Here is a 23,524-nt window from a genome sequence, read left to right on the forward strand (position 1 = left end):
TAAAGACGCTGCACCCAGAATTGGGCCCCGCGCTCCTGTGCGTGGCCACCCAGTAGTTTTGGGGATCATCTGTGGTCAAGGACCAGGGTCCTGGCAGGGGAGCGGGCAGGACTGCATGGCCACATCCGCCACCGTCTACCTGCCTGCTGCTGCAGAGTATACGCAGGGCCCTTCCTCTGTGCCTGTGCACAGTCCTGGATGGCACCCAGCCCTGGGGGCACACGGGTGAGGGAGTCTTTGCCACAGACACCACCTGTGGCGGGCTCACTTCCTCATGTCTCTGGGACACTCTAGGGACAGTGCAGGGGCCATGGCATGATGACACCTCCCTGCCTGCATATGGCTCAGAGTCTAGCACGGTGTGCAGAGTTGGGGGCCAGTGGTTTAATTTTGGGGAATCTACTAGGTGATTTGGGCTGAGTCATGCGACCCGGCTGAGCATCAGTCTCCTTGTTTGGATCTTACAAGCTTTCTAGAAAGCTCTTATGAGAGGACATTCCGGGGGCAAGGACCTCTCTGAGGTCCCCTTTGTGTCCCATGGCCTCCGTTGTCATGATTGCATGAGAGCTGTCCCTCTTTCCACCCTGACATCCAGCCCTGTGGCCACCCAGGTGGTCTCAGCACCCACAGGAATTCTTTGAACTCAGTAACAACCTTCCTTCCCTTCTGTCTTTTCCCCCAGGCCTGCCAACCACAGGTAGGAGGTTTGGGGGCTCAGGGGCTGGAGGGGTGTGATTCTGTTTCTGGGCTGGGCCTGGGCACCCTGGTGCTGATGCCCTGGCAAGGGCTCCCTGCTCCTCCTGGCTGGGAAGTGGCCTGAGGGCTGGTGCTTGGGCTGCGTGAAGCCTGGCTGAGCTGGTGTGCTGAGGTGCTGGACTGCGGTGCACGGATGTGGGGCTCTGCTGGCTCCAGGCACGCTGTGGCGGCTCTCCAGGGCTCGTCCTCTCTGTCCCCACAGGGGCCAGCTGGAGATCAGCAGCCTGGTGCCCTTGGGCCCCAAGTACGTGGTAAAGTGGAACACAGCGCTGCCCCAGGTACAGGTGGTGGAGGTGGGCCAGGACGGCGGTGCCTACGACAAGGACAACGTGCTCATCCAGCACTCGGGCGCCAAGAAGGCCTCCGCCTCAGGCCAGGCCCAGAGTGAGTACCCACCCTGGCCCCCACCGCCCTGCGCCACCTGTCACAGCCCAGCCAGGGCCCTGCGGGCTTGCTGGGTCCCAGGCTGCACCCTTTCAGTGTCGTCTGGGGGTGCCCACCTGTGCAAACCTTGCACGCAAAGCACGTGTGCCCACACAGGACCGGGTGGCAGGGGTGACTTCCGCGTCCTGCCTGGCCTTTGCTGCTCCTGGGGCCCCTGAGGTGTGCCCCCTGGATACGTCAGTGCACTCCTTGTATGGTGAGGGCCAGGAGACATACCTCTGTCCTCGGGGCCCCCCAAGGACCAGGCTCAGTGCCCTCTGCACCCCCTGGGCCTTCATCTCCTGATCGTGTGCCTCAGACGTGGTCGTTTGGGGGGAGCGGGACCTCTCATCCAAGGCGCCTGCCTGCCAGTGCCTTTCAGTCTGCTGTTGGTCCTCGGCCTCCGTGTTGACCTGAATCTTGGTGCCCTGGGCCTCTGGGGCTCAGTCCTGGCTTTTTTCCCTCCCCCACCTTTGTCCCCTTCCTGTCCCTCTGTTGTCCCCACAACACAGGTGGGGACAACAAGCTGGCTCTTGAAAATGCCCATCAGTGCTGTGTGTCGCCCACCTCTTGTTGGCCCCAGGGGCCTCTTGTTGCTCTTTGGTAGAGGTCCTTGGCCTGCCCTGGGGACCCCGTCTGCACCCCACTTTCCTCCCCGGCCTCTGGGTTCCTGGGTGGCTGTGCTCCTCTTGTACCCGTGTCTTTGTCCTATGAGCCCTTACTGTCCATCCTCCTCTGAGCAGCATTGTGCTGGCTCCGTGCTCAGGGATGGGATGGGTTCCCTTCCGAGAGTGAACAGGGTGACATCAGCCTCGGCCAGAGGCTGGGGTGAAAGGATGCCACTGTGCAGGGCTGGCAGGTGGGGGCGCAGTGTCCAGGGCACCGTCTCAGTGTGGGAGATGTTGGGGTTCCCTTCCCTGCTCCCCGCTCTGCATCTGCCTGACCCAGGCTGCTGCTGCAATGCTGGGCACCCTGGGAGCCCTCAGTGCCACCTCCAAATATGAAAGGGCTTCCTGGGGGATACCCACAGACTTGAACCTCTTCTCTGGCCCACTGTGAGGTGTTGCTGTGGGCTCCTGCCCTGCCCCCGTTTCTTACACTAGAGCCTGTGCCCTGGCCACCCTTGGAAGGGAGGGGAGGTTCTGCTGAACCCCGGTTGGCCCGGCTGGGTTTTGGTTATATTGTTATTCAAATATGTACAAATATGAAGCTCTGTGTAATCAGCGTCTCATGCTTATAGCCCTCGAACAACTATAAAACCAAAGCAAAATCACAAATTGAATAAAAATAAAGCCGCAAAATAATAAAGTTCCCATTAAGAGCATTAATTTAAGGTGACGGATGACAGTTGTACCGAAGCCAAATCGCTCACAGTAAGGGCGTCTCGCTCCGACAGCCCAGGGTCCTGCCGGGGCCGAGCCCACCCCACTGGGCACCTTATGTGAGCCACATCCCCCACCTGTGCCCCCACTGGGGTCCCACAGAGCCTCTCCTTGCCAGATGTTTGATGTCAGTGTGTCCTTGACCTCCCAAACCCAGCCAGCTCTTTGCTGGTTACCTGGCAACCAGCTCCAGTGGCCCCACACCAAGTCCCTGAAGCCCTGACACCACGCAGCAGGATGGGGCTTCACAGTCAGCATATCTGGGGAGAGGACACACAGGCTACGCACCTGCTTTTCAGATAATGGCTTGAATGAATGAAACGTCTCCTCCTCCCCTGGGACTCCACAAGACTCAGCCATGACCACTAAATACAGCTGGTTCTCCCCCACCTGCTCCCACCAGCCATTCCGGCCCCATCTCTCCGGCCACTCGGAATGACGTAGTGTTCACTGAGTTCCATAGGCCACGGTGCCTTTGCACATGCTGTTCTTTACCTTGGTCATGCGAATCACACTCCTGGCCCTGTGCGGGTTCCTCGGCTGTCCTGGGTGCAGCTCAGTCTTGGTCAGATGGTTATCTTGGGCCCTCTGTACAGACTGAGCACTGCCCCATCCCCGTGTTAGACTTTCTTTTCCCAGCCAGCCTGTGTGCTCCATCAGGTAAACCCCAAGCACATCCCCTTCCATGTCCCCTGTACCATTTCCCCAGAGTGACTGCTGTTATTTTTTACTGTGAGCAGATGCTTGGCTCCGTGGTGGGGCCTTCCGCACCGCGAGGCTGAGCTGGGTCTCTTCTCTCCCTAGACAAGGTGTACCTGGGTCCCCCGCGCCTCTTCCAGGAGCTGCAGGACCTGCAGAAGGACCTGGCCGTGGTGGAGCAGATAACGTTGCTGGTCAGCACGCTGCATGGCACCTACCAGGTAGGTTCTGGGGCCCTGATCCCCTGGGCGCCCAGGCTTAGCTCTCAGAAGTCCGGTGTGTGACCTCTGGCTTGGGTTGAGCAGGCGGGGCTGTGGGGTGCACAGTGGCCTGGGCCTGGCTGGGAGGACAGGTCCCCTTGGAAGGGGGCTGCTGCCTAGGCTCTAGCCCTGGACCCCGGGGCCGGGGATCTAGGAACCTGGTGGCAGTGGACTTCCTGGTGTGGCTTAGGAATGGGCTCCTCCCCCTTGGCTCTCCCCTGTGGGCACTGTGATCGCTGTGGGGTCTCTGTGCAGTGACCTCCTCGGCTCCCCACCTAGAACCTGAACATGACGGTGGCTCAGGACTGGTGCCTGGCGCTGCAGAGGCTGCTGCGGGTGAAGGAGGAGGAGATCCACTCGGCCAACAAGTGCCGCCTCCGACTGCTGCTTCCCGGGAAGCCCGACAAGTGAGGACCTCCGCGTGGGGGCTGCTGATGGAGTGGGAGCCTCAGAGAGGATGAGGGAGCCCCCCGTGTGTCCGGAGTGCTGTGACAGGGTGGGAATGTGCCCACTGTGCTCCGGGCAGGTGCACAGTAGGCGCTCACGGAAAGACTGCGGTGAGGGGAGGAGTGGACAGTGCCCTGTGGTGCCCTGGGTCAGCCTGCGCCTCCGCTAGGGGCTCAGACTCCGCCGTGGGCTAGTTCACTTGTGCCCTGTCCTTTTGCTCATACCAGGCCACAGTCCCCTGTCCTCTCCTCAGCCCTGGCATTTTTGGGTCCCCGAAGTGCCCACCGCAGGAGCCTTGGTGGGGGCTGCATCCCTACGGCCCCTCTCTGTGCTCCGTCCTCCTCGGCACCCCAGAGGGACACTGCCCTGCCACCTACTTGGGGACCAATTGGAGAACCGGCCCCAGGGGCCCTGGGGATCCACGGGGACTCCCACTGCTCTGAGATGAGACCCCTGAGTGACCCACCCATTGGTTCCTTCATTCAGTCCCGCATCCACTCAGCACACAGGGCACAGCCGCACCACGCCAGGTGCAGGGGGGAGAGTGAGGAACAGCCATCCCCCGCCGAGACCACGGTCATCTCATGGGGCCTTGGGAGCCCGGCCGGGTGGAGCTGCAGCCCTCAGAGGTCTGCCAGGCACGGAGCCCAGCTCACAGAGGGCAGAGGAGGCCTCTGCCAGAGCCTTACCAGGCTGCTGGCATTGGGGCTCTGAGCAATGCTCTCTGTCCCCGGGACACAGGACCAGTGTCCACCCTCACGTCCCCACCCCTCACCCTGCTCGCCGCAGGTCTGGCCGCCCCATCAGCTTCATGGTGGTCTTCATCACCCCCAACCCCCTGAGCAAGATTTCCTGGGTCAACAGGCTGCATTTGGCCAAGATTGGACTCCGTGAGTACAGCGCCAGTGCGGGGTCCAGGGGTGGGCTTGTGGGGTGTTTGGGGCCAGCGGGCAGCAGGTTTCTGAGCTAAGGAGGGGGCGTGGTGGAGGAGCCACACATCCGGAATCCTGAGGCTCTGCTTTGTGACCTTGGAGTAGTCACTTCCCCTCCCTGAGCCTCAGTTTCCCCACCTGTGCATTTGAAACTTGACAGAAAGTAAATGAGTGGGCACCAGGGACCTGGGAGAGAGGGATGAGTTACTGTGAAGCTGTAAAAGTTTACTGTGTACTGTAAAATGTCCTGGAGTCGCCTGCCCCGAGTAGGCGAGGAACCAGCGGGGCGTGGGCCTTTGTGGTCACTGAATTCTATCTCAGTAAAGTGGTCACCTCCTAATTTCAAATGAGCCGGATTGGACTCAGCTGATTCTCAGTAACCCTGAGGTTGGTCTGCTGTGAACCCCTTTTTGCCATCTGGGATTCTGAGGCCCAGGAAGGTGCATGGACTTGTGTGAGGTCACACAGCAGGGGGGCACATGGTCATCTGGACCTGGGCCCTGACTCCGCCCTGCTACCCAGGAGGGCCTGTCTGCCGGTCACGTTCATTGCATGACCACCGCTGCTCCTGGGGTGGTCACTGTCAGGGTCACTGACATTGTCCAGTTCTTGAATCGCTGAGAGGGCTGCGCTCTGACAGCCAGTGCCGTCCCGTGATGCCCTGGGCTTCCCATCTGCTGATTCCCCCCAGGAGGGGCCACCTTTTGTTTTTGTCTCTGTTTCTGGTGCGATCTTTTCATAGATAATTATATATCTCCAGTAGGTTTTTAAACATTTCTGGAAAGAAGTCAGGACCTTTATTGCTGGCTTTCATTAAGTTAAAAACCTGCTTATTGAGTCTCTGCAGTAATTTGCAGTGTGGGGGATCAATGACAAGACCCCAGAGGGTCTGGCTCTCCGGGAGCATCAATTGATGAGGGTCAGGTGGAGGTTAAATGTGGGGATCGGCTGTGCTGTGAAGAGGGTAGATTGGGGCTACGTGGCTGTGACTGAGCCTGCTGGGGCAGGGGTGCTGTGGGAGGCCTCGCTGAAACCATCTTCACTGAGCCAGGCAAAGATCTAGGCAAAGTGATTCAGGAAGGGGAACTGTGAGTGCAAAGGTCCTGGGGTGAGGACAGAAAGCTGACTAGTGCCAGGGCTCTGGTGTGTCCACAAAGCCAGGAGAAGGAGGTGCCAGGCCACCTCTGGAGGGTGGAGAAAGGGTTTTAAGCAATTCGGAGGATTGGGAGACTTCTGGCTCCAATGGCTTCCCTGCTGGGCCTCGGAGCCTCTTCTCTGCCTGAGCTGCCATGAGCAGGTGCCCAGCCCGCCCTAACCTGTTCTCCAGGTGGGCAGTGCCCTGTTGGACCCCAGGCAGCTGTGTCCAGTGAGGCCTGGCACCGAGGGCGGGCACTCCCGGCAGAGGGCGCGGCTGCTATGGGAGTGGAGCCGCCTGATCTTGTGCAGTTTCACTGCAGTGAAAGTTTTAATGGCAGGAGAATCATTTGAAGTCTTGTTTGAATGCCTGTATCCCCCTGGGGCTTGAATAATTTGTTCCTTTATTTTGCCACATTTTTTTTTAATCCGCAGTGCCGGGGGTGGGGCGTAATAGGAGCCCGTTAGAGACAGAGTGTGTTAAAGTCACGTTTTCAGTGAGGATGTTCTCCCCTGTCTTCCCCGTTCCCTGACCACAGTGTGACCCACGGAAGAGGTCAGGTCGGGAACCCCTGGGCTCCCCTTTTGTGTGCCCAGAACAAGGCTGCACACCCCTGACCCCTGGAGGGCCCAGTGGGCCCCTGGAGCCTCCCTTGGCCCAGTGCTGCTTCTTCCCACCTCCCGAGGGGCCAAGGGTCACCCCCAGGGTTGCTCCAGCGAGATGCAGGGCTGGGGAGCCTCCCTGATGGGGTTTGACTTTCCAGCCCTTGGTCTTCACGGTAAGACCTGTGCTCACCCATTGATGGGTCAGCTGCTGGCTTCTGGTGTTGGCCTGGGCCATGCAAGCTCCTAAACAACCTCCTCCTCCTCCCCCTCCTCCTCCTCCTCCTCCCCCTCCTTCTCCTCCTCCTCCTCTTCTTCCTTTTACAGTACTGGACATTGAACTCAGGGCGTATTTCCTGAGCTCCATCCCCAGCCCTGTTCCCCACTCCATCATTTGAGACAGTTTTGCTAGGGTTGCTGAGTTCCCTGACGTGGGCTTGAACTCGAGACCCTCCTGCCTCAGCCTCCTAGCGTGCTGGGGTGGTGTGTACCATCCTTGCAGTTTCGTCTTCCCTTGGGACCGTCTCTGGGTTGGTGCTGGGATTTGCCCAGGCCCGGGGCTGGCGGTGCTGGTACTGCTCTCACAGGGGTGAAGCTGGCTGTGGAACCAGACCCCGGTTTACCCACTGGCAGACTGTGGCCTTGATGTGGCTGCCTGGACAGCACCGGGGCCTCTCGGGATGGGGTGGGGGTGGGGACACTTGCTGAGGCTCTGCCAGGCTTGGCATCAGCACAGCCTCTGGGTGGTGCTGGGGAGGGAGGCGGGGCCTGCAGGCCACCTCTGCTGGGGGATTCTGAGCAGAGCCTACAGGGGCAGCCATGACAGGAGAGGGACGGTACCACCTGAGCTCCGTGGGCTGGGAGGCAGGGTGGGAGGTGGGCTCAGCCAGCCTCTGGTCCTGAGGGGCATTCTGTGGACAGCAAGGATGATGACCACAGTGGCCACTGTCTCTTGAGGGCTTAGCATGTGCCAGGCCTTGCAGATACTTGGTTCAGTACTCACAGCTCCAAATAGGATCATTTCCCCATGCTCTCAGCAAGGCAACCGACTCAGAGAGGTTAAGTGCCTGGTTGCGCGTCACACAGCGATGCAGAGTCTGGGTTAGGACTTACGGAGAACCCTTCCGAGCGTGGCAGTGCAGGATGCGGGGTGCGGGATAAGCCCGTTTACCGTCACTCAGAGATCACGGCTGTGCCGTGGGTGCCAGTTCTTAATGTCACCCATCCCAAGCGGGCTTTTAATTTATTAGCGGCTGCAGCTCCTCATTTGGTCTCAGCCGCGCTGGCTCTGTGATGGGAACGGTGGCGGTGGCAGATGGGGAGCAACGACTTCATTTTCTTTTAACGTTCCTGGTTGCAGGCAGGGAAGGCACCATCTGGAAGGAGAAGGTCAGATCGTTAAAATATATATATGATAATAAATCGCCCGAGCCGGGCGGCGGCGGTGGGCGGGAGGAGAAGGAAATGTGCAGCCGGCCACCCAGGAGCCTGCGGGACGGGGTTGGCAGGAGCAGCGGCCGGCCGGGCAGGGGTGGCGGGGTGGTAAGTTCTTGCGGGCAGGGGCCTTCCTTTGACTTCTTGCTTTTGTTTGCCCAGCATAGCACGGGGTGGACTTATCCCTACCCCCACCCTGGGTGACCGTGAGGACGAATGGGGACCACGTGCCCTGAAGTACAGGCCGGGGGGCTCTGTTTATGGTGACATCCGCCCTGTGCTGGGCTGTCCTTGCCCTGATGGCCTCCTCAGCCTCAGCCTATACCGTTTCCCTTTCCTGTGGCAGGGGTCAGATTTCATGGCCACCTCCGGCTCACGTTGCAGGGAGTGCATCAGTGCTTGGGGACTCAGTACAGCTGACACTGCTACGTCTCTGTTGGCCATCAAATCCACACTGCCCCTTGCCCAGCCCCTCTGGGAAGCAGACACTCAGAAGCCACCTTCCACAGCAGTGGCATTTCTCAGGTGCCCTCGTAGTGACCACTGCCCACACGTGTCCACCCCTTCTCTGTTGGAGCTGGCAGCATCTGGTTAATGAGATCCCAAGACACAGCAATGGGTACAGTGGTCGCACCAGCAGACTGAGGCTCTGGGAGGAGAGGCTGCTGGTGTGCCAGGTTTATTGGTGCAGCGCTGCACGAGCAGGGAGGATGTTGGTAGGAAATGGGGTGGGAGGTTTGGCCTTCAGGGAGACTGTTGTGGCAGAGGAGCCCCTGCTTCCACACACACTTAAACCATTTGCACGTGTGTGTGCTCACACAAAGGAAAAAAAGACAAGCTAACCAAGATCGTGGAGAATACAGATGCTCCTTGGTTTCTGATTGGGTGAAGTCCCAGAAAACCCACTGTAAGTCAGAAATGTCATAAATGGAAAATGCATTTATTATATACAACCTACCAAACGTTGTGGTCATGTCTTGCGCACCGTCAGCATGACAAGAACACATCCAGTAAGCAGCCTAGAGTTAGGCAGAAGCGAGGCACACAATGCCTGTTTCATAGCAGTGTGGCGTAGCTCACTGATACTTTTAGATGGGGCTTTTGTACCCATGATGGGATCTCAAAACTCAAAGCATGACAATGAAAATCCCCAGTACGAGCACCCTGCTGGCCTTGGTAATCAGTGCCAGGCGAGAGGACTCAACCACCACGTATCTGTAGCCTGGGGGAGAAGCAGACTTCCCAGCGCAGGGTCAGCTGAATACACGTGGCTCCCACCCCATCGTGACACTGGAAACTCCTAAGTTGAACCTGCACTCGGGTGTCACTGGGCCAAGTCGCATCCCATTCGGAGGACCTGTCTGGTGACTCTGGCTCTCGGGTAGAGCTTCAGGCTGTGTCCTACCTGACATCACCGTGACAGCAGCATCACTGGGCACGATGGCTGCAGGTTTAGTGCACAGAACTGGTCCTGGGTGTCCGGCAGGCCTAGGTCCCCGTCTGGGCTCTGACACCTGCTATTATTGTGCCCTAGTCATGTCCCCTGGTCTCTGCTGGTCAGCCTCACCCCCTGTACGGTGAAAATAATTATCCTGCAAAGATTGAGCCAAGGAGTGGATCTGCAACCCTCCTCGGGTTACCTGATGTGTGGCACCCAGTAGGTGGTGGCTCTGTCACACCTATGCAGCAGTCCTTGTGGCAAATAAAGAGGGGGGTCCTCGCAGGCAGGACCCCTGGGGACAGATGGTGGCTTAGTCCTCCTTGCTGTCTTTCATTCATTCATGTCTGCTGAGCGTGTGTGAGGTACCAAGCAGTGTGCCAGGTGCTGGGGACAGTGGTGAAGGGGACAGCCCCTGCTGACTATGACGAGCATCCCAGAGTCTCATGGGGGCAGACCCTGAGAAACAGAGGCTGGGTGATTTTGGATTCCTCTCTGAGGCCCCACAGGAAGCAAGGCAGGGTGTCCAGAATGGTTCCTGGGAGAAGGAGGCTGCCACAGCCAGGTGGTCAGGGAGGACTTCCTGGAGGAGGCCACGTGTACACAAAGGGTCTGGCATAGCGTGGTTTAGCAGAGGCTGCCCTGGGCTCGGGCACAGGCGTCTGTGCTTCTGCCAGGTTCACGGGGACACATGACGCCCTGGGCTTCAGGATAGCTTTGGAGGAGGCAGTGATCCTCTTTCATCCTCATGAGGATCAGTGACAGCTGTGTCATCACGGTCAGGGTCATCCCAGCCATCTGCTGGTCTGTGGTCTGCTCGTCCATCTAGAGACCACATTCAAGGCCCCGGGACCTGGAATCAACCCAGGTCACCTTGGCTATTTCTTGCAGTGATCGCAGGACAGGCGTTTCTACATGAGTGATCCTACTCCTACTCTGACAGGAGAAACTGAGGCTTACAGAGTTGGGGTGACCCATAAGGCTGCTCAAGGAGGGGGGCTAGGCTCAGGTTCCAATCCTAGGTGTCCTGGCTCCCAGCCTAGGTTCACGCCAAGCCCATGGAGTGAGGCTTAGTTTCGTGTCTGATGGTCAAGGGTGTGGGTCGGGGAGCGACTGGGGCTGTCTGCGTCACCCTGGGACAGACTGGGCCTTTGGGGGCTGCGGTGACCCCACCCTGGGCCGGATGGCTGCTCTCTGCCGGGTTGGTCACCAGTCTCTGACCAGCTTCCCCTGCACCCTGCCTCTTGCTGTAGGGGAGGAGAACCAGCCAGGCTGGCTGTGTCCGGACGAGGACAGGAAGAGCAAAGCCCCATTCTGGTGCCCGATCCTGGCCTGCTGCGTCCCTGCCTTCTCCTCCCGGGCCCTCAACCTGCAGGTGAGTGGACTCATGTAAAGGTGGCAGTGTCCCTCATCGGGGGGAATCGGTTTGCAGGTGGTGCCCACAGCAACTGGGACGGCCCAGGTTGTGATGGCAGCTTGTCGCTTGCTTACTGACAGCAAGCCAGTGAGTCAGGGCTTTCTGTGGCTCCTGCGTTAGTTTCCCCACCAAAATAACTGGGGGGAGGAGAGGCGGTGAATGACCAGCATGGGTCACATGAGTGGAAAATTCCATTATTTTGAGGCGATAAGTAGCAATGATCTCATCGGTCAGTGGCCCGACTGCAGAGGATGCCGAAGTGGCTGTACCAGACATTGCGGGTTGGACCCTTTACCAGGCTGCCAGGCTGGGGCTGGCTTTGGCACAGGGCCCGCCTCGAGCCTCTGTCTGTGGAGCACCCACTGCGCTCCGCCCCGGTGTCTTTCCCTTGTCCTAATATTTAAAATAACTCCATGGGCAGATGTTTCGATAGCTGTTTTAAGGATTAGGAAGCGAAGGTTCAGAAAGGTGACCTGATTTTCCAGATAGGAAAGCTCAGTCCCCTCTGGTCGTCTGTCCCTTATGTCCTGGCAGAGCTCACCTTCCGTCTGGAGCAGCTGTTGTCCATCGTCTCCCAAACAGATGAGGACATCTCAGCTCTGGGGACGGGAGAGCGAGCGTGGGACGCAGGCCAGATAAATAGTCCCGGGAGACTTCCGCTGGGTGTAGACTGGGGCTCTAAACAGCTGAAAGAAATGTCCTTGAGATGTAAGTTCGTTCGTTCATTTATTCATTTGTCCATTAACATATAATTTTGGGGCACCTACTGCGTGCCAGGCACTGGGATCACAGTGGCAACTAAGACACACAAGGTCACTGCTCATGGGGATTTCAGTCTAGTAACAGGGACAGACTATAACCCAGTTGACAAAAGGAATTGGAAATAGTGATGCTATAAGAATACAAACCAGTGACACAGACACGGGCCTCCACAGAGCTGGGAGCATCCCAGAGGGCTCCTCGGAGGAGTTGGCATTTTATTGAGATCCAAATGGCAGGAAGGACCCAGGGAGGGCCCTGGGGAACAATGTTCTAAGGAGACAGATCTATTGGAGGCTGATGTCACTGCAGTCAGGGAAACCAGCGTGGACTCCCTTGTTTAGCTGGGGGATGTTTTAGTCTGTTTTCTGTTGCTATGATAGAATGCTTGAAACCAGGTACCTTGTAAAGAATAAAAGTTTCGGGGGCTGGGGATTTAGCTCGGCGGCATAAGCGCCTGCCTTGCAAGCAGGCAGTCGTGAGTTCGATCCCCGGTACCGATAAAAATGAAAAAGACAAAAAAAAAAAAAAAAAAAAGAAAGAATAAAAGTTGCTTTGGCTCATGGTTCTGGAGGCTGGAAGTCTGCAGTATGCACTGGCATCGGGAGAGAGTCTCACACTGTATTACTCCGGGGGGAAGGCAGACAGGCAGGACAGATTTCTCGTCAGGTACCCACTGCCAGGATACCACCCTAACCCGTGTGTGAGGAGCGGAACCCCCATGGCCTAATTCTCTCTTAAGGACCCCATTTTCAATGCTATTGGAAGTCCAGCCTCAGTGTGAGTTTCAGAGGGGACCCTCACACCATAGCAGTGGGCAGGGAGGTCAGCGGGGAGGCCAGCTCAGCTGGACACAGCAGTCCCGCCAGCTTGGATTGACTTCTCAGAGCTGTAAAAAGCCCTGGTGCTCTGAGCCCAGGGCCAGCGCTGCCTGATGTACACGCTGAATCCTGTGGCTCCTTCTGGCTGTTGTGTAACAGCAAACTAGATAAGAAAGGGGCGAGGTGGCTGATAAGGGACAGGTCCTGAGGGTAGCGCGGGGGACATGCTGTGACGTCTTGTCCAGAGCAGGAGGTGGAGGCTAAGGCTGGGGTTGCCCCTGCCTGTGACATGCCTGGCCTTAGTGCATCTGCGGAAGAGGCGGATCCTAGGTGACGTCCGTAGCAGAGAGGGGCTTGGGTCCTTGCGCAGATGGGACAGGTCAACCCTGGGCAGTGGGCTCACAGACACTGCTGCCCCCAGGGCTTCCCCAAAAGGGCCCCACCTAGGTGGGAGCCATCTCTGCTACCTTGAACCAGGGGATGAGGGCCACGTGTCTCCTCCCCACGTGGTGCTCTGGGGGCTCAGGGGCACTAGGCTGACAGCATCTTCCTCCCTCCCCGGGCCTCTGGCTCAGTGTCTCCTGAGGAGCCCCTGTGCTGGTGGAGGAATTGAGCAGGAATCTGCAATTAGTAGGCCTTCATTGCTACTGGGGGACATAGCGAGTCTGCCCAGACCCATCTCCGGGTCCCGAGACACCACTTCGGCTCCTCTGTACCCGCCTCCATCGCCAGGCCAGACAGATGTGCCCCAGCAGCAGCCAGAGGCATCAGGGCCTGGAGTGCCAGGGCCCGGTCCAGTTACTGCAGGAGCAGATGTGAGGGTGTGGGCTGCTGCTTGGGCCTCCCTCCCGCCCAGCGCCAGCTCCCAGGTGGCCCGGTGGAGCCAGCAGCTGAGCCTGTTTCTCTGGGAAGACTGTGTGGCCCAGCCCTTTCCCAGTGCAGACAGGACAGGCCCCTGCCCTCTGGCTAGGGTATGTGCAGGGACCAGGGTGCTGGGGTGGGAGGAGGAGCAGCGGGTGACTTCTCAGTGCGGGTGGGTGTTGTGCCCATGCCCACGGTGCCAGGCTTTAGGAATTGGTGGTGGAAGTGGAGAAAGTATCAACAGGGATCCCTGGTAAGACGCAGGGGAGGTGGCGGGGTCACCCATGGGCTCAGGTCAGTCTCAGGCCTGTCTGGGCACATGCTGGTGAATGCAGAGACACTGTCTTCTCTGGGGCACCTGCAGACCCAAGTGTCCATGGCGGGGATGGAGGGGACGTAGCTTTGATCAGCAGAGAGCCTGTGGCCAGGCTGCTCAGGACCCAGCTCTCAGCCCAGCAGCCTCTGTGCTGATTGACATTGGCCTCCGTTAGCCAAAACTGCCATTGGTGGGTGTCTTAGTCTATTTGCTGTCATGATAACAAAGTACTGCAGGCTGGGTACCTTATACAGAAGGAGGGTTGATTTAGCTCACAGTTTTAGAGGCCAAAAATCCAAAATCAAGCAGCCTCAGGTGAAGTCTAGGGGTAATGGCATTGTAAGAGTGGGAGCCATCACATGGCCAGACAGAAAGGCGGGGAGATTCGGGGGCCAGGCAAGCTGTTTCTGTAACAGCTCACTCTCGGGAATTAACTGGGGTGTACGAGAATTATACTTAGTTCACCCGAGACTAATCTTAACCACTTCCCTATACGCGCCAGCTTTAAACATCCCCCCACCTCAGCACAGCCAGCCTGAGATCCGAGCTTCCAATTCAGACAGTCATGTGTGCCCCAGGGTTGTGGGTGCCACCTTGCTAGCAGCAGTTGCTTATCTGTGATGCCCTCCACGGTGTTACTCTGCTGATTAAATGGCTCAGGGTAAGCCGGGCGTGGTGGCTCATGCCTGTAATCCCAGCACTCCGGAGGCTGAGGCAGAAAGATCCTTTCGAGGTCGAGACCAGCCTTTGCTACAAAGTGAGCTCAAGGCCAGCCTGAACTGCATAGCGAGACCCCGTCTCAAAAAAGACTAAATAAATAAATAAATAAATAAATAAATAAATAAATAAATGGCTCAGGATGTGAAGAGCTGGAACACCCCAGCAGAGCCCCCGTAAGCCTTAGCAGCTGCTGGTGCCAGGTGTCCAGCTCTGTGCATGGAGATGCCAGAGTGCCCGCTTTGTATGTGGGAGGCTGATTTACTTGTGACCAGAGCTGTAGCCCCTAAGCTGGGGTTGGAACCCAGCTTGGCTGCGTCTGAAGTCGGGTTGTTTTCTTTCTCCTGCTCACACACCGTCTTATGTCCCACTCAGGTGTCGTGAAGCCAGCTTTCTGGCACAGGCTAAAATCTAAGGACTCAGCTCCCAGTCCAGCAGCCTCGGGTCCAGGGCCTTGCGATTCAGGGCCATTTGTGTTTTTGCATCATCTTGGATCTGGCTCCCTTGGCTCAGCTGACATCAGGGCCCACTGGAGTTGCCATGGAAATGTCTGAGCCAGGCTGCAGGGGGGCCTCCCTCCTCTGAGGAGAGGAGTGCCAGCCTGGCAGGAGGGCGGACATCCTCCCCTGCTGTGGCCACCAAGGAGCAAAACAGACAGAAAACCCAGGAGGCCAGGGCTAGGGACGGCTTCTGCTCAGGGTGTGAGGACCCTTGTCACCAGTGGGACTCCAGAGTGCTGAGACTTCTGACATGGTGCCTGGTTTAGAAGGAGCACCAGACCAGGAAGGAACAGTTTGAATGCTAACCCTGCCTTTGCCCCCAACTTGCAGTGTGACCTTGAACCTCTAATGTCCCCCACGGAGCTTCAAGTTGGCCACCTGCTACACGAGGAGGCTGGTTGAGGTGACATGTTTGGGTCATGGCCCGTGGCCTGTAGAGATTTTGTCAGACTCTCCCCACGGAGCTGGGCCGGCCAGGGCCAGCAGCACCAGTAGAGGGCAGCATGAGCCCGAGAAAGGCCCACCGCGGGGCTTTCCTCCCTCCAGCACCCAGCTGCACGCTCTGTCCTCACTGCCGCCCTGGCCAGAGACACAGACTGGCCAGGTCCAGCTCAGGGAGCAGAGGCTGCCCAGTGTGGGACATGCGGCAGCAGGTGCAGGAGAAGGTCAAAGCAGCTGGTGACAGATGGAACCCCTTGCCTCTGGGTGCCCTTGGCCCTCTGGTCTTGGTGGGCTGCTCTGCAGAAGCTCTGGTATCAAGGTGTCATTCTTGGAGGAATGTAGGGGGCTAAAGAAGGAAGACATGCAGGCTGCGTCCTGTCATTCATGTCTCCTGTGGCCAACGACAGTGTCCTGCCCTCGGTGGACCTCATCTCCACTGGCAAAAATGAGAGGGGGTGGCTCGGTGGCTTCCGAGAAACCTTATTCGGAAGCTACTGGTCTCAGACAGCCTGGGCTGACTCAGAGCATCATTCAGGCCCCTTCCGGCCAGACCCTCTAGAAGAACGATGACCACATATGTGGTGTAAGGACCGTCCTGGCCCCGCTCTCGGGGGTTCTCCTGGGAGGGCCTCACGGATAGCTCTTCCCTGTCTCTGCAGCTTGGGGCCCTGGTCCACAGTCCTGTCAACTGTCCCTTGCTGGGCTTCTCCGCAGTGAGCACGTCCCTTCCACAGGGCTACCTCTGGGTGAGTAGACCCTGCGCCTGGTACGGATTGCAGCCTCAGGACAGGAGCAGGGAGGGTGGCACCCAGGAGGGGTGCTGCAGAAAGGGACCATCCTGCCTAATGGATGCTGCCTGCCGAGCAGCGTCAGCTGTCCGTCCGGGTCTTCCTGGGAACCTCGGTGCCGGCCGTGGTGCCGGGGGCAGCCTCACCTGGGACAACTGAGTAGGACTTGTGCGCGTGGCCACAGTGCCAGGAAGGACAAGGCCAGGGGGCTGTGCAGAGCACCTGGGTCACAGTCTTCACCCAGAGCTCAGGCAGTAGGGCCGGCCACTGCTCCTCTCCTGTAGAGATTCCAGCTGGCTGCTTCTGCCTCCAGGCTCCGGGAGGCCCTTCTCAATTCAGAGGAGCCCCCCACCCAGTGCTCTTCATGATGCAGATTGTGCCCTTCCAACATCAGTGTCCCCTGCCCATGCTCTATGCCTCCTGTGTACTCCTGTAGCCGGGCACTTGGCAGCAAAACTCTGGCTTACCCCTCAGAGTTCAGCCCCAGGGTCTCTGCTGGGATGGGTTTGCTCCTTGCTGTTCCCTCATTGCCTAGCACATGGTGTTTCTACCCATCTGAGCGTGCTGCATCCATCCATCCATCCATCCACCCACCTCCTATTTATTCATCTTCCTGTCTGCTCATTTATCTACCCACCCATGCATCTACAATCCATCCATCTAGCCACACATCCATGCATCCATGTATCCATCCATCCATCCATCCATCCATCCATCCATCTCTATCCAGCTGTCTATCTATGCATCCATCTACATATCCATGCACCGGTGAAATCATTTCTTTTTCTTTTTCTTTTTTTTGTCTTTTTTTGAGATGGGGTCTCGCTGTGCAGTTCAGGCTGGCCTTGAACTCACTTTGTAGCCCAGGCTGGTTTCGAACTCGAAAGGATCCTCCCACTTCAGCCTCCCGAGTGCCGGGATTACAGGCATGAACCACCGTGCCCAGCTCCCTGCGGCACTGGGGATTGAACTCAACCTCCCGCTGGCCAGGCAGGCGCTTATGCCGCTGAGCTAAATCCTCAGCCCATGTAATCATTTCTTCATCCATCTCCATTCATCCATCTGTCTCATCCACATATCCATCTACTCACCCATCCACACATCCATATATCTGTCCATCCATCCATCCGTTAAATCTTTTCATCTATGCGTCTGCCTATCTATACAAAAAAATACATTGAGGCACACCATGTTTTGGATATAAGGATAAAACACTGAATAAGACAGAAAGTCATTTTGAAGGGACAGAGTAATGGGTCTCTAGACCTTGTTTGAAATGCCCCTACAGAGGAGGACCTAGACAGCTGGTTGGGCGTCTCATCTACATTAGCTCCCCATCTGATTTCCTTCGATCCCTGAAGCCAGTTTTGTAGCCATAAAGCTGGGGACTTGTGACCTTTGCCGTCACAGGATGTGTGTGGGCAGGAGAGGGGACATTGCTGTCAATATCTAACGCCTACTGGGAAGGTAGGACTGAGCTCCCCTCTGCTGCATGGTCTTCCCCGATGACCTCTCTGGATCTCTGTTCCCAGGTCGGGGGAGGACAGGAGGGTGCAGGGGGCCAGGTGGAGATCTTCTCCCTGAACCGGCCCTCCCCGCGCACCGTCAAGTCCTTCCCGCTGGCGGCCGCCGTGCTCTGCATGGAGTACATTCCGGAGCCGGAGGAGGACCCAGAGGGCGGAGATGAGAGCCAAGTGGCTGCTGACCCCACTGCAGGGACGGTGCATCCCACCATCTGCCTCGGGCTCCAGGATGGCAGGTGAGGGCCAGATGAGTGGGGTGGGAGCCATCCCTCACTTTTGCTGAGTTGCCGGCCACCCATTGATGTTCTTTGTCCCTGGTTGGGTGTCATCAAAAAGATGGGGACCAGAGGCGGCCAGTGTGGGAGTCAGTATCAGGAGAAGCATGCTCTGTAATTTTCTGGCTCCCTCCTGGGTCGCACAGTACGGGAGTGAGCAGCTAGCTTTGGTGTCGGCCGGACCTGGCTTCAAATCTCAGTCCTGCCATTTCTGGCTGTGGTCCTCAGGTGCACCTTAAATCTTCCCGAGCCTCAGGGGAGATCAGGATTCCCCCGTGCTGGACCAGTAGTGGTCTACAAAGACACAGGGAATTGACACCTTCAGTCACTTAACTGCCATTGAGTTCACCACTTGGGGCCCGTGTTTCCCTGCTAGAGGAAGAGGGTCCTAGGATGTCCACAGGTCAGGAGAGCCCTGCTGGTGGACAGCTGGGGTGGGGGCGCCCCACCATAAGATCCACCCGGGGCTGGTGAGGTAGCCTGACCGGGGTGCTGTCAGGGGGCCACGGTCAGAGCTGTGGCTGTCCAGGGTCAGTGGCCGCCCTCCGCTAGTGTGGAGGAGAAGGAACAGCCCCCCTCCCTCGTTGGGAGGTGATGGGTAATGGAGCCCATGGAAAGGGACCTCGAGTGCTCTCCATTTCTGTGCCTTATCCTGCCGTTTCTGCTCTCCACCCTTGAGACGAGATGGGGAGAGAGTGCATTTCCTGAGGACCTACTGTGTGCTGTGCCCACGAGGAGCGGGAAGTGGGGAGCTTCTCGGGAGCCTCCCCCCAAGTGGAACCAATTTGGGGTTGCTCTAAGTTGGGTTGGTCTGCAGCCAGGTGCCCAGCCATTGCCCAGCATTAGGAGGGACCTGGACCACCACCTTTTATTTCTTACTGAGCTCAAACTCCCATAACAAAATCCACCATTTTAGCCATTTTAAAGTATGCAATGAGCGGCTTCCAGTAACCGCTGTCAAGTTCCAGAACATTCTTGTTGCTCCCCAAAGAAACCCCTCAGCCATTCAGGAGAACCCTCTGCCCCGATGGCCCCTGGAAACCATGGATCTGCCGTCTGTCTCTGGGTGCACCCTATGACTGGCACCCTGTGCTCCCTGGCCTTCTGTGCCTGGCTTCTCATCACCTAGAAGCACACCCTTCGAGGTGCACCTATGTGTGGGTGTCGTGTTTTATTCCCTGCTGGCTATGAGATGGGTATCGGACCTCCCTTTGTTGTTGAGAACTGAGGCTCAGAGTTCTAGGGTAGACAGCGTGTGAGGATTCGAACTCAGATCTGCATGGCTCTGAAATAACAGCTCTCAGCAGCGTCACTGTGCTGAATCCGAGGCCCTGAGCCTTCTTTGTGACACAGCCCAGGGAGGGTCCCATCCTCCCCAGCCCCGAGCTCCTGCAGTGGGGAGCGATGGTCCCGTCACAGCTGGGCGCTGGGCATGCAAGGCGCCCACTGAGTCCTGACCCGCCTTGGCCTCTCCCCATAGCATCCTGCTCTACGGCAGCGTGGACACTGGCACCCAGTGCCTGGCGACGTGTCGGAGCCCAGGCCTGCAGCCCGTGCTGTGTCTGCGGCACAGCCCTTCCCATCTGCTCGCCGGCCTGCAGGACGGGACCCTGGCCGCCTACCCTCGGACCAGTGGTGAGGACAGGGTCGGGGCTCGGCGGTGGGGCTGGGGAGGCTCTGGGTGCTGGGGTGCTGCGCTGTCTCGCCCTAAGCCTCCCTGTACCAGGACAGTCACCTCTGCTCTGGGGAACAGAGCTGGCCCCCAGCTGTGCGAGCATTGTGGTCGCCAGGCCCTGCGGCTCGCCCCGTCCCCCAGTTTGGTGAGCCCCCAAGGCTGAGTGGCGAGTGTGGCCACCCTCAGGCCACCGAGAGGGGCTCTGAGAGCCTGCAGTTTTCACAGCAGCCATCCCCCCACCTCTGCACAGCCGATGGCAGTGTTACCACGGCCTGCTGCGAGATTATAAACGGATATTTGCTCGGAGCTATCTGTCTCTCTCTATATTTTTGCCACTTGGCACTGTGTAGGTATTTTTAATTAGCTTTTGATAAGGCATTTATAGTTTTTAATTAAAGGGGGAAGGAGGGAACAAGATCCCTCTCACTGTCAGATAGGGTGTGTGTGTGCGAATGTAAATACAGGCGGGAGGCGGGGAGCTTTCGAACGGGGGCTCTGAGGGGACCATCCATCCTGCTGCGGGCCCTGAGTCCTTGGTGTGTGAGTGCCAGGGTGGGGCGGTGGCACAGCTCTCAGGTAAACAACAGATTTATCATCCCATGTTCCGGAGGCAGAAGCCCAAGATATGTCTCAGGTGATGCTCCCTTCTGAGGAACCCAGGAAGGCATCTGTCCAAGGGTCTCCTCAGGTGGGGTGCAGGGCTGGCCTGGTGGTTTTGGGATCACCTGCCTCTGCAGAAGGCAGGTGACCTAAGGGGCAAGCAGGGAGGTGGAGACTCGGCTGCCTGATACTGAGTCCCACTGTGGGGAATTGTGCCTGTGTTGTGCCCCAGCCTCAGTTTCTTCACCTGTGAAATGGGGACACAGGCAGCCCCACTTCACGGCAAGGCTGTGAAAGTTTGATGTGCTCCTTCCCACAATGCCCTGCACCAGAGCCAGTGTCCTGGTCACTGGCATCATCCGTACTGTGTGTTGTCTGCTCCTCCCTTCCAGCGCCTGTGACTTTCAGTCTGTGTCCCACTTACTAGCACTGGGTGGACCTGGACCCCCTTTGTCCCCTGGGGGTGGGAGAAGGGACGTCAGCCTCCTGAGGGGGCGTGGCCAGACAGACAGCTGCTCCTTCCGGGGAGGAGGCTAAGGGCGGGGGTGGGGGGGTGGGGAGGATGAGCCCAGTGTGGGCCGAGCCCCGCCGCTCCAGCTCACCCCTGTCACCTTAGAATCTCAGCCTCGCAGCCTGTGAAGGCAGGCAAGGGCCTTAGAGGACAAGGCAGGCTCCCTGCAAGGGGCACCTCTTGTTCAGGTGCCCCCACCTCAATGGGCGGCTGCCTGGTGACTCTCGCCTCATGTCTCTTCTGGCGGAAGCACTCAGGTGTTGTGAATGGGTCACACTGTCTCATTCTGTCCTTTTGTCCCAACTCCCAGCACACAGAGGTGGCGGCCAGCGGAGATGTGACCCTCCGGGGTCTCAGTGCCCATCTCTTCCCAGGCAGCCGCTGCATGCTCTGTCCAGGGTGGGCGGTGCCTACGGGGTAGACTTCCCAGTTTTGGGGCTCGAAGTTTAGAGTGGGGTGCTCCCAGCATCCTTTTCATCTTCCGCAGCTGGTGCTCCAGCCTCGGCCACAAATGCTGCTCACTTCCGGTCACTAGGGGGCGCGCAAGGTTTTGCGCTGTCTTGGCTTTGGGGTCCAGGTGGCGCCTGGCATCTTTTGGTCACCAGTGCCTCCTTGACCCTGCTGAAGCTTAGAGCAGCAGTCAGACTGCCCGAGGCCTCAGTCGGTCTGGAGGAGACCTGCTTCCTGTGTGCTCGGGCTGATAGCAGCAAGGAGCGTTCCTGTGCTTGGGGTTCCTGTCCCCCAACATCATTGAAAACATGGAAAGAGTGTGACCCAGCTAGGCGGCTGGGAAGATGGGGAGAGGGTGTGGCCCGGGCAGTGCGGGTGGGGAGTCTGCCTCGGCTCCTCCCTCCACAGAAAACCCCAGCTCCGTGCAACTGCTTGGGCCAAGGAAGTGATTCACAGGTGACCTGCGTGGCCCTGGGTATGGGACAGGCCCTTCTCAGGGCCAGGCGAGGCCCCTCAGTCTTTGGGACCACAGACTGGGGCTGACCGGCTCTTGGAGCCGCAGCCTGCACCCGGGGTGGTGGCATCTCTGGAGGCCAGAAATCTCAGTCAAGTCCAGCGCATCAGTGCTGTCTCCCCGGCATCTAGCACCCAGCACCCCGCCTGGTGTGGAGTGGGTGCTTACTGAGTGTGTGTGCCGAGTGAGGGAGAGTGGGGCAGGGGGAGGGTGGATGCGGTGGGAGTTGGAGGCAGATGGGAACGGCCGCCAGTGGCTGGATGGAGACAGGCCTCACAGGGGAAGGGACCTCCACTCCTGGCCTTGGTATCCGAGGACTTAAAGAGCCCAAACTCCCGAGCTGCTCACTGACCACGTTCTCCGTGTCCCTCCAGGTGCAGTCCCGTGGGACCTGGAGAGCCCGCCTGTGTGCCTGACTGTGGGGCCGGGGCCCATCCGCACTCTGCTGAGCCTGGAGGACGCTGTGTGGGCCAGCTGCGGGTCTCGGGTCACTGTCCTGGATGCCACCAGCTTGCGGACTCAGGTACTGGCCCTGTCCTGCGCCGAAAGCCAACACCCTGGCTCTGCTGACCCAGGCCTGTGGGTGACCCCTGGCTCTGCCCACCGCACTTTGCCCTGGGCAGTTGGTGTGAGACTCGGATGTAGCTCCCGAGTGACATTTTGCTGACATTTGCTGTCCCTTGACTCCTTCGGGTTACCTGTGGCGTCAGCTGCCACCAGGCTTGGGGCGTGGCTCTCCGATCTGCTTCCCTGTGCAGCTATAAATCAGCAGGCAGAGTGTGGAACACAGTCAGGTCACAGGTGATGGGGCTGGGTCCCAGAGGACACAGCCTCACTTGACAGATGGGGAAACTGAGGTGTGGGGCGCCTCGGAGGAGCTCTGGGCCTGGAGCTTGAGCCCTAAGGTTGTGGCTGTCGCTGTGTGTGGCATGGAGCCTGGTTGCAGTGCTCAGGTCCACCTCCAGGGCTGGGAGTACCAAGGTCCGGGCTCCAGGCCTGAGTGTGCCAGCTGGGCCCATGGTGTGGAGCCAGGGGAGGAGGAGTCGGTGTCCCTTCCTCGGTCCTTTGGTTTCCTGTGCTAGCCAGAGCTCCAGGAAGCGGAACCACAGGTACACATGTTGCTAACCCATACCCAGGGGGCAAATTCCTCTAAGGAAGTAGAGTTCAGAGAGGCTGAGCATCCTGCCAAGCTGCGGCCCTGCAGAGCTGAGGTATCATCCAGCTGAGGCTGAGGACCAGGAGAGCTCAAGATGTTCATTTGGGAGAACTGGTGCTTCAGTCTGATTCCAAAGGCAGAAAAGACCCAATACCCAGCTCACAGGCACACAGGAAGAGGAGGCAAATCTTCCCTTCCCAGCCTCCTTGTTCTGGTCAGGCCTTCACCGGGTTGGGTGAGGCCCACCCACCCTGGGAAGGGGATCGTCATATGTAGCCCAGAAGGTCAGATGTTCTTATTCTGGATCTTGTTTGGGTAAATATCTGGGCTCTTGGTGTCCCAGTCAATGCATGAAATAAACTCATCTGCAGAACCAGGATCTTTAGAGCCAGCCAGCGCCAGCATGAGGAGTTGCTTGGGCCGTGGCTTTTCCTGGCGCTAGAGGGGCGGCAGAGGGATCATGGCTCCTTACCCAGCTGGAGAGCTTTAGAGGGGAAGAGGGCTGGCGCGGGTGGCCGCTCCCGGTGGGGATCTGCCCCCTTGAGGGGGTGCCCGAGCTCCCCTCCCCGCTGCCTGGGACATGGCACCAACATGGACATGGCTCGGACATCTCTGGTGTTGGTGCTGCTAGGCCAGGTAGGCGGCTCTGTGGAGGGGCCGGGGGACCCTGGCAGGCTGGACACTGCTGCCCC

General features: G+C 58.4%; 1 protein-coding gene across 5 annotated transcripts in view; it reads left to right on the forward strand.

The window, feature by feature from the left end:
- Arhgef10l (Rho guanine nucleotide exchange factor 10 like) overlaps positions 1-23,524 on the forward strand; it is a 125,067-nt gene that overhangs the window by 81,128 nt on the left and 20,415 nt on the right. For all 5 annotated transcript variants that reach the window (XM_023565737.2, XM_063235611.1, XM_063235609.1 and 2 more), the window contains 9 exons: positions 959-1,140; positions 3,366-3,481; positions 3,800-3,927; positions 4,757-4,857; positions 10,762-10,883; positions 16,000-16,086; positions 17,661-17,887; positions 19,407-19,561; positions 22,051-22,199. In XM_023565737.2, coding sequence (XP_023421505.2) covers positions 959-1,140; positions 3,366-3,481; positions 3,800-3,927; positions 4,757-4,857; positions 10,762-10,883; positions 16,000-16,086; positions 17,661-17,887; positions 19,407-19,561; positions 22,051-22,199 — 1,267 coding nt within the window. The remainder of the gene's footprint in view (positions 1-958; positions 1,141-3,365; positions 3,482-3,799; positions 3,928-4,756; positions 4,858-10,761; positions 10,884-15,999; positions 16,087-17,660; positions 17,888-19,406; positions 19,562-22,050; positions 22,200-23,524) is intronic.

The sequence above is a fragment of the Cavia porcellus genome, unplaced genomic scaffold (genome assembly GCF_034190915.1).
Source record: "Cavia porcellus strain 051 isolate PalLab524CR breed Dunkin Hartley unplaced genomic scaffold, mCavPor4.1 scaffold_25, whole genome shotgun sequence".
In the NCBI taxonomy this organism is placed as follows: Eukaryota; Metazoa; Chordata; class Mammalia; order Rodentia; family Caviidae; genus Cavia; species Cavia porcellus.